This window comes from Lytechinus pictus, chromosome 8, assembly GCF_037042905.1.
Source record: "Lytechinus pictus isolate F3 Inbred chromosome 8, Lp3.0, whole genome shotgun sequence".
Classification (NCBI taxonomy): domain Eukaryota; kingdom Metazoa; phylum Echinodermata; class Echinoidea; order Temnopleuroida; family Toxopneustidae; genus Lytechinus; species Lytechinus pictus.
The window spans coordinates 40031980-40042716 of record NC_087252.1 but is presented as its reverse complement, the minus strand read 5'-3'; the positions used below and the strand labels follow the sequence as shown (position 1 = coordinate 40042716).

The following is a 10737-nucleotide window of genomic DNA, read 5'->3' as shown; positions in this document are numbered from 1 at the left end:
CGAGGCCAGGCACCGATAGAATTAAAGTTTGAACGTTATATATTACTGTTACTTAATTACATTTCTCTTAATTCTTAACATCACTACTGGGATCTGTTCATTCCCATAGGAGACCAGTAATTTGTCCCTGGTGGATTTTATGCGACCTTTATTAGTGGCCCAAATAACCCAGTGAGCACTGTAAATGCAACGTAACCAAGTTTGTCCGTAGTCTGAGTTTCAGCCCGTTTAGCGCGAAAAATGTAGAAAAACATCATGTCACATTTTTAAAAGCATATTGGGTGAGGTACAAAATGATAAAGGTTCGGATGTTATCATTATTAACAATTATTTTTGGTATTTTGTTTCCAAATCTCATTTTTAACACACAAGTTAAGAACACGAGGCATTGGCTTTAATCTTTAATTGAATGATACCAAAGGGAATGATACCTTGACCTTTTAAGCTTGGCGCTCAGAATTTTAAGTTCAATGGTTGAACAGTTTTGTCAATTAGGTGGCTACCAATTTAAGACCTAATGTTCTTATCAAGTTAAAATTAATTTACGAAGTCAGATAACTTGGTATATGGGCTGCTTGTTTGTGAGCTTTACATACCAAGGGCGTTCTCTTCAATATTGCCTTTCTGTTTTAGATAGAAACATGGAGGGAGGATTTTGTTCCTTGTTTAAGAATCCTGTAGGGCATATATTTCATAAAGTTTGGGTAGGATATTATTTAGAGAGTAAGATTTTGTGTGTGTTATTTAAACTTTATATTATCTATTTCAACAGCCAAGCGATTTGAATGACGCCCTTTCCGACACACAGAGACTACATGTTTTTGATCGGTATGGATGGGGTGTGTATAACAGACATGGAAACACCGATCGCTACCTAAGGCTTGAACATTATACTAGTAAGTGAATTAATATCGGACTGGACTTAAAGTACAAAAAGAAGTTCATATAAAGTATCATAATTATGTGTATGTTTTTTTATGAAAGTACTTCATTGTGCAAATTAATAATTTTATACAGAGAATAATTATGGATTTTGACGTTGTTCTCTAATGGAATTTATTATATTTTGTACGGATCAGCACACAAGGTCATATGGTAATAAGTAAGCATTAGCTTCATTATGAAAATCCTCCCATGGGTTGCGATTTTCAGTCAAGCCCTGGAAATTGAATCCGGTGGAAAATGAAATACCATTTCACTATTTAGTGAAACACTCGAAAGTGACTTTGTATTTCCATCATGCGGATCGAAAATATAGTACAAACAAAATATTAAGAGGCACTTTCAGGATAAATGAAATTTGAATCGTTTGTTGAATTATGTCACCCTTTGTAGCTGACTTAGCACATAAGAAAAAAAATAAACAACTTACGAACTCTTTAATGAAACATTCTGCTACCGGAAGGAAGTGAACGTTAGTTGTTGAGCAGAGCTTTTATATTTTATTGAAACATGTTTCAGTCTATTTATAGTATCCTGTTTACCCGTCTGTGTGATGAAATCAATGCCAGAAACTAACGGAGTAGCATATTTCTTAATTTCACTTAAATAATTTCGTCCTAGCTCAAATGAGATACTCCTAATAAATCCTATTTCATGAGTTTCTTTTCAGACGAGGTCTCTGTTAATAGATATGGAAAAGAATATCATCGGTGTGTATCTTGGAATATCGATGACGATGGAACTTGGATAGTATTTGAAGATGAATTACCACTAAGTCTTCCAGAAATGATCTCTGCACTGGCTCCATCGTGTCAAAAAGTAGAACATATTACCATAGGCTTTGACGAGGATATGGATATTTATACGCATAGATCACAACCTTTCATTCCTATGAGATCTGTCCTCACCGTTTGCCTTCACTCAATGTTTGCACCACTCGATGACTCATTATGGATCGTCAGTAAGTGTTTTCCAAATGCAAAGAGTCTTGTGCTGGATGGTGAATTAGTATTATTTAAATTCACTTCCAGACACCACTCTGGCATCCCGCTGTCTTCACTGAGAAGATTTGAATTACGTATCCTACATTGCCGCGATACTCTTGACAACCTCTTTCTCCTGCTTTCTTCTTCCTGTCAAAACATTGAATACCTCACCATCACAAGCAATGATCCTCTCAAATGGGAGAAGTCAAGGACAGCCATTACAGAATGTAAATTACCTAATCTGACTGATATCCATCTTGAATCTCGTTTGTCTGACGAGCGCTATGCACTCCAAATGATAACAGACTTACTACACTTAGGTCGTATGATGAGTCCTAGTTTGAAATTTGTCAAAGTAAAAAGTGTAGAGCTAGGAGATGTAGTTATGAAGAGTGTTGAATGGTCCCGAACATCTTCAGATTGTGGGTTGCAAATTAAAGGTGCATCAGCGGCTGTACCCATAACTTCGTTAATTGATCTTACAACTAGTGACCTTAAAGATGTTACTGTTCTTACATTTGTCAGTTGCAAGACTGATTTCGGTCCGTCTGAAAGTAAGTCTCTGCAACGCCCGAAGGAACTTAGTACACTGCGGGAAATCAGGTTCGTTTGTTCAGAAAACCCACTTTCCGAATCTGACAGGAACAAACTGTCGGAGTTGTATCCTAATGTCAAAGTGACAGAAAATCAGACGAGTCAGGAATCATCTGAAGAATTCCAGGAGGGTGCAGGGATACCTTTCAAGTTGGACAAGGCCTCCTCTCAACCACTAAAAACCTCTCCAATAGGTGAGTTGATAGAGATTGTTCTTCAAAATGATTACCAGATAAATGGTGACTTATTCACACTTACCTTTATAGAAAATAATTATATTTACAAGGCTTTATATTATGGAAAGAAAAAAGTTAGTAATCATAATAATAGTAATAAAGGTGAATTTACCCAGGGTAGCCACTTCAGCTCCGAAACCTGTTCTCCAGGCGGGTCCTGCTATTATCATTACCCTGGCTAAGCTAGGCTACCTATTCAGGTGCACACAGCTCTTTGAGGAATTAGTTCCTGCCGGTACCCCATTAGCTCACCTGGGTCGAGTGCAGCACACTGTGGATGAACTTTCCTTGCTGAAGGAAACTACGCCATGGCTGGGATTTGAACCCACGACCTTCTGTTTCAAAGTCCGGAGACTAATCCACTTGGCCACGGCGCTAAAAGTTAAATCTTACAATACACATAATGTGGTTATTAGGAATTTACTTCTGCCGACATGGACATTTTGGGAAAAATTTACTCATGCAAATTACGCATATTTAATGAGATAGGCTAAACTATTTCCCGTACACTTTCTGATATTTCCTCATTAGTACCATGATTCCGATGTTTCGTTAATATCTTCCCATGCGTGAATAGACGATTCATTGTTGAAAGACATGTAGATATAATGATTTATAAATATCACCTGTACTTAACGAATATCGGAAATAAACGAAATTTATGAATAATATGTAACTAGTTGTAAGGAAAGAAGTGTTCCTTTTATTACTAACCGTTTTCTTTTTATATACAGATAAACTTCCTGAGGAAAAGGTTGAATTTCATGAATATACAGGCTCACAGAATCGGGTTCTATAGGAGTAGAGTAATCAGGAAATAATTTCTTGTGGTACACAGCAAGGGTTTTTTTAGTATTAAAACATGCTTTATATACTAGTTTGCATGTTACTGAGGATTTCCAGACGAACATAATTTTGTAATGTTTACAGCACGAAAGATAAAGAGGGAAGATAGTAGATAATTGTGGATTTTCCTTGTAATGTTAGCATGATACTCGACTAGAGGTTTTTTTACAATTTTATTTAAAAAACACATTGAAACAATGGGGAAATAGATGTTTAAAAAATTGCCAAAGTTGGAAAAAAGTTATCTTTCAAACACTATATTCCTCTTATTATTTACAATCGATATTTCAGAATGTACCCCAGTCATGGCAGTTAAGCGACAATGATTTATTAGAATTTTGAAGTTAAAGTTTTGTAATAAAGAAGTGCAATATAAATATTTTAAATAATTTTCAGTACCTGATGAAGGAGATGTCGAAACAACCATGAAAGAGTGCTGCAAGAGAGTTGGAGCTGATGGGGGCAAAATTCAGCTAGAATCCTTTGGGATTGAACTTGAGATACCTCCTGGTGCAATTGACAGCAAAGAGCCACAAGAAATCTCCCTTCGTGCTCTGACCGATACTCCTAATCTTGGTGACTCCAAAGACGAGATGTCAGTCTGCTTTGGTGTACAATGCTTAGCTCCTGATGACTTAGTCCTGAGGTCACCGGTGACTTACACATTACCTCATTGCGCTGTTGCAGCACTTTACTCCAGTTTACAGGCAGTCCTATACTCAGGAGAGGGGGAATACTCGCCACGTAAGAACTTGAACGTGCAAGGCTTTTTTTTTATTATTTTGTCTATTATGGAGGCTTATAGGTGTCATCCAGATGTTAACTTCGTTATGTCTGTAACCCTCAGAAAAAATGACGATGATGACGAGATCTCGTCTTATCTGCATACTGTAAAAGGGACGATACGATGACGTAATTTGAGATCCCGTCATGTCGACATCCTGTGTGAAAAATTATAAAATGATAAAATGCTATGATCTTAGATCTGGTAATGTGTACATCCTTGGAAAGAAATAATGAAATGGCAATATTTCGGATCTCGTCATGTTTAGATCTTTTAGAAGAGATGATCAGACCCCTTGATAATGGATCGAAGATCTTGTCATCTCAACATTTCTTCTCCACATGATGTACACACAACGAGATCCGAGGTCACGTCATCTGATCATTTCTCTCAATTGTGCATAGACATGACGAGTTGCAAGATCAAAGTATCTGATCATGTCTTCTATATAGAGGATGTAGAAATAAATCGATTTGAAATAATGTCATCGGGGGGGGGGGGAAATGAGTTTTATGATAATATATACTTTGTTTGAAAAGAACAAAACAATAGTAACGACTGTGATCAAAAGATTGAGTAAAGCGTAAATTGATTTTGTTAACTTAACTGGAAAGCTCACCACGACGACAAGTTAGTCTTTATATAATAACAAATAAAGAATAATATTGGTAAAGGGTTGATGAAAATCCACCAAACAATAAATCTAACAGTTGTTACGTCATGTGTCATATGTATGCAGACCCCTATTTATCACTTAGTGTAAACACCATAAATCGTTTAAAATGATTGAATTTCATAAGCGTTGTGGCCCAGTGTATTAGTCTTCGGACTTTGAAACAGAGGGTCGTGGGTTCGAATCCCAGCCATGGCGTAATTTCCTTCAGCAAGAACTTGATCCACATGGTGCTGCACTCAACCCAGGTGAGGTAAATGGGTACCGGTAGGAAGTAATTCCTTAAAAAGCTGTGTGCGCTATGAACGCCTAGCTTAGCCGGGTAATATAGGAGCGCCTTGAGCACCTAACAAGGTGGATATGTGCGCAATATAAATATCCTATATTATTATTATTATAATTCCCCCTTTTGCTTGATATAAGATGAATGCACATATTGGTCTTGTCGAAAGGGTATGAAATAATGTGTATGATGATATAACCACAACCCAGATAAAAAAATAAGAACAAATATATTTTTAGAAACTTGCATTTTGGGGAATGTATACACAACAACCATGACAACAAGTAAGTCCCCCTTTAAACGAACTTCCAATTTTAAGAATATTTTTACATGAGTGTGTAGGTAATTGTATGACCTACCTCTGAGTGATTGTTGCGGATATATTTTATGTCATGATACGGTTAGCACCGACAGAATGGAAAATGTCATTTTTTGAAAATCACAAGCCTAATATCATGACTTTGATTCCATTTTATCGAAATGAATTCCACTCTCCCATCATGAAAAAAATAATGCTTTGATAGAAGGCATGTAAAAGGTACTTTCTAAAGACGATACAACTTCTTTGCTAAATTTCTTGGTTGAATAAGCAGAGACCAAAATTTGCTATTAACAGATTACAATTACACATTTCTGTCGACACAAAATGATGGAATAAAATGACATTTACTTATGGCATGAGTACCTTGAACAATATTTTTAATTTTACGGTTCAATACAAATTTTAATGAAAATAAAGTAGCGATTTTCAGGTATCATAGGCAAATATTGTTTCATTTTAGGAACTGAAATTGTCTTATCAACTTTTTGAGTTATGTTCATTACCAATTAACATGTTTCAATCATTCAAAGACGTTCAATCAAACATTCACGCTTGAATGAACGTGTGGAATGTAAATACCTCTTTTTTAACGTTATTGGGAAAAGGCAGTTGCTTCCTATGAATATCTGCCACAAACCTTCTTGCATAATTTATTTGATTTTATTTTCATAAAAATCGCAATGTCTAATCTCTTAATAGCTTCATGGTCTAATGATTCACTATCTACACAATATTCAAAAGTTATGCAAATGCGAAGAAGGTTCAGGGCCTCGGCCCCATTCTTTGCCTTATCGAATGACTGTGTGTGTGCGCGCATCCTCCTTATAGACAGTGTCACTGTAAAGCCATGAGCGAAGTTTCATTAAAAAAACCTGTTGGCAGAAGTAACCAATATCGTTCATGAAACAAACCCTAACTTCACTTTTGTTAAAATTTTGATTTACTCTCATAATGACATTGTGTACATTGGGAGTGCATAAGTTTAATAATAAGTGAACCTTTATTCAATATGGTGGAACTTTTTTTTTCCAAAACTGTCTTTAGCAATGTCATTAGGCAGTAATGTTTATCAACCTATGGGCAGAATTCTGTGCAAACATGAAATCGATTTGCTTAGTTATGGATTAGTGAGCACGCATCAAGAAAGGGGGGGGGTGGCATTTCTTATGGCACAGACTTACTTTGAGGGGTTATAAAGGAATAATGGGAACGAATTTGGTTTCAAATATGACCTAATTGATGCTGTTTTTTATCATTCATCATTTTTTCGAACATCCATCAACCTTCGCCCAAATTTGTAGTTACCCAACTTGAAAAAACTTCAAAAATGGTCACTTTTAATTCAATCTTTGATTAATCATGCATGACGCAACCCATCAATCTTATTTTTCCCACTTCCATGAGTGTAAAAGAACCAGCTAAAAATAAAATATATCCAAATTATTCCGTTCGAAAGTTACAGTATTTTGATTTAGGGGGACTTTGTCTTTGTTCAGTATTTATCACACGACATTATGTGGAGGAGCTCCCTGTTTGTTACGTCACAAAATAATAACTTCAACATTATACATTGTTATTTATGTTGGCCTTTGAAGGATTTTCATCAAACCCTCACCAACATTTTTGTTTTATTGTTATCACAACGAATTCACTATCCCTTTAAAATATATCTTGTCATTGATTCTCTTTCGCAAATATCATGCCCTTCCATCAAATATTCCATAACCATTTTATTATTTTCCAATATGTAATTGCAGATGCAGTTATTAAAGAACGGAAAGTACTGTCACAATCAGGAATCCCCAGCTGCAAAATCAGGAAGGACGTACTCGAACTCAAGATGGATCATTTTTCGTGGGCGAAGATTAAAATCATGATCAAGAACTTCTTCTTTCGCGGAAAAAGGATGTGCTTCGTGCCGTTTAAAGAGAAGAACTTGACCTTGACAAAGACACCTCTTATCTTACATGCCAACTTTTATGATGATGTACAAGGGAACAAGGAGGTAAGCTTTATGGTTTCCATGTTTCAATGAAAAATACTCTTTTGATGATCTATCCGGGCACGGTGGCTCAGTGGTTGAGTGTCCGCCTCGTAAACGCAGGTCGTGGGTTCGACCCTCGACCGAGTCATACCAAAGACATAAAAAATGATATCTTCTAACTTCTTGCTCATCGCTCAACATATTATGTTATGCATATGGCCCGCCAATAGAGCAGTTTCCTAACTGAAGTGACTTCCCAGGATAAATGAAATGCAATGAATGAAGCACTACATCTTTTTAAACGGTCATGAAGTGTGATTTTCGCTTCCACTACGCACAACGTATTAAACAAAGAGTAAGGGTATTGGAAACGCCCGTCACATGTTATTGAACAGCTAAGAAGTTATTGTCGAGAATTGGTGAACAAGAACAGCAGTTTCGTCGTCCAGCTTCCGCGCTGACAAACGATTTCGAATGTATCGTTTGTCCAGAGTTCAGGACTAAACTGCTATTTTGATTCACCAATTTTCGACAAAAACTTCTTGGTTGTATATTGTCATGAATGATATTTGACAAAATATTTCGTATGTTATTGAATCCGTTGTGCGTTTTGGAAGCAGGTACTGTCTAATATTGGATAACGAAGAGGGAAATCTTTGCATATTATATTATTTGATCTTTGTGTAGCAGTATGATTTTATATTTTGGTGACAGACGGTTAAGAGCGATCAAGAGGAACTAGGATACAAACCGGCTTACGATAACGAAGAGGGAAATCTTTGCATATTATATTATTTGATCTTTGTGTAGCAGTATGATTTTATATTTTGGTGACAGACGGTTAAGAGCGATCAAGAGGAACTAGGATACAAACCGGCTTATGATGAACAACATGTGCTTATTAAGAAGGCAGAAGTTGATCTTAAGGTGACATATTGTGTGGACGGCAACGAAGAACGAAGTGCGGTAAGGCCTATTTTACCCTGTTTACACAGGATTTTCTTAGCCCCGGACTATCGCTAACCCCGTACTATCCTTAACCCCGTACTATTTTTTTTCCTTTTCACCGTACATGCCAAATTGTTATTGCTAACCCCGGATAAGGAATGCTTGCTTTTCACACACGAAACTCGCTAACCCCGGACTAGTGGTAGCTCATTCACTCGTACCCTTTTTACACACGCTAAAATGTCCTTAACCCCGTACCACTAGCGTACCTACGGGGGGGGGGCAGGGAGGGGCGGGCACTCTGCCCCCCCTGACGAGCCACAACCCATACAAAAGACATATACCTGCCCCCCCTGACGAGCTTAAAAGACCTTTTTTGCCCCCCTGACGAGCTTGAAGACCTTTATTGCCCCCCCCCCCCCCCTGACGAGCTTGAAGACCTTTCAATTTTTTTTTTCTGGTACGAAAACCTTTATTTTTTAATTGAAGACCTTTTTTTTTTTTTTTTTGCTTGTCAATTTTTTTGGCGGCCGATTTGCCCCCCCCCCCCACCCCTGTGGAAAATCCTAGGTACGCCACTGCCCCGTACTATAGGTGGGGCTAAATTGCCATTTATTGCTAAATTGCCATTTAGCCCCACCTATAGTACGGGGTTAAGCTTAGCCCACTTTCGTTTTACACTAGCGATCTTAACCCCGTACTATCGCTCTTAGCACCGCAATTGCTGGGATAACCCTGCTTTTTTGCAGGGCCAAATAATCCCGTACTAAAGGTGGGGTTAGCCCACTTTGCAAAAATGCTGTGTAAAAAGAAAGTGGGCTAAGCTTAACCCCGTACTATAGGTGGGGCTAAATGGCAATTTAGCCCCACCTATAGTACGGGGTTAAGGAAATTTCAGCGTGTGTAAAAAGGGTATTTGTCTCGCCCACCGAGGCGAGACTTGGGGATCCAAATGTCGTCCGTCCGTCACAAAAATCCCGACTTTTTGCTGTGCAACGCATACGGACTTTACGACGTATATTGATTTTGGAAGAGATCTTTGGGCCCCTCGTAAAACACTGTCCTGCAATTAAAGTTGTGTGACATAATATTATTTTTTTTTTCGTTTCGCATCTGGAACGGTAACATTCAATTTGCGTTTCGTGTGCAGAATAAAAATTCAAAAGTTGCAAAACATTGAAAGTCACTGTTCTTTTTTCCGTGGTGATGAGTGAGTTTCTCAGCGGTTTCTTTTGTTTTCATGCACCTTAACATCAACATTAACATGCAATTAAACACACCTTTACACAAGCAAACACATAAGAAACAAACAAACATGCATGGCAGAGGCGTACCTGGCATATTTCGTCAGGGGGGGGGGGGCAAGTGACAAGAATGAGCAACGTGGGGGGGGGGTAGTAGGCATGGACGTATATAGGCACAATTTTTCAAGGGGGGGGGGGCTGATAATAATTGCACAAATATCAACTTCACAGTTTTTAATTTTCGAGCGAGCGAAACGAGCAAACATTTTTTAAATTAGTATTTTGCCTGTTTACATGATGTGAAACGTGCAGAAATTATACATTCGGTTATAAAATTACCAATACACGAGGATAGTTGGGCACCTCGCAGTCCTCATTGCCCTGCATTTTGCAGCCCACCCCCCATACACGTTTGGATGTGTAGGTCTGGCAGTGGCACTGAAGATGGGAAAGGTTACCCAGGGTGCTCAACAGTTTGGATCTTGCTTCTACTGATATTTGCTATCGGGCGATTGCACTTTATTGTCGAAATTAATTCTTTTTTGTATATCATTACAGGAATGAAATGTTTTGGATCGTGATCGATATATTTCTAATCAAGTGCTAATTGTAATGCTTATGTAAACATACTTCTTTTATTCCTCTTTGAATGTGTTTACATTATGTTCCCAATTCTGCTGATTTGGAGACGTTATAAAAAAGGTATTTGACATTGAAATCAGTTAAAAATAATAATATAAAAATAATCATTGCGAGCGCGAAGCGCAAGCTGCTTTTTTTTTAAATAAAGACCTAAAACTAAACATTTTGTGCCCTTAATTATTAATACGATGGGTATCTACCTTAGTAAATCATGCGAGCGCAGAAGCGCGAGCTAAACAAATTGATATTCCTA

General features: G+C 37.6%; 1 protein-coding gene across 1 annotated transcript; it reads left to right on the top strand.

Annotated features, from left to right (window-relative positions):
• The first annotated feature begins 729 nt into the window (after positions 1-729).
• Positions 730-10406, top strand: LOC135155311 (uncharacterized). Its single transcript, XM_064104266.1, has 6 exons — positions 730-896; positions 1613-2716; positions 4001-4348; positions 7424-7671; positions 8488-8616; positions 10401-10406. Exons 2-6 carry the CDS (start codon positions 1729-1731, stop codon positions 10404-10406), a joined length of 1719 nt encoding a protein of 572 aa, XP_063960336.1. The 5' UTR covers positions 730-896; positions 1613-1728.
• The last annotated feature ends 331 nt before the right edge of the window (positions 10407-10737 follow it).

What these genes read in the sequence shown, in the direction of transcription:
- LOC135155311 (XM_064104266.1), top strand. Translation starts at nt 1,729, where the DNA reads ATGATCTCTGCACTGGCTCCATCGTGTCAAAAAGTAGAACATATTACC. An exon ending in ACTAAAAACCTCTCCAATAG is followed by an intron (nt 2,717 to 4,000) that starts GTGAGTTGATAG and finishes AATAATTTTCAG; the next exon opens with TACCTGATGAAGGAGATGTC. An exon ending in AGAGGGGGAATACTCGCCAC is followed by an intron (nt 4,349 to 7,423) that starts GTAAGAACTTGA and finishes ATGTAATTGCAG; the next exon opens with ATGCAGTTATTAAAGAACGG.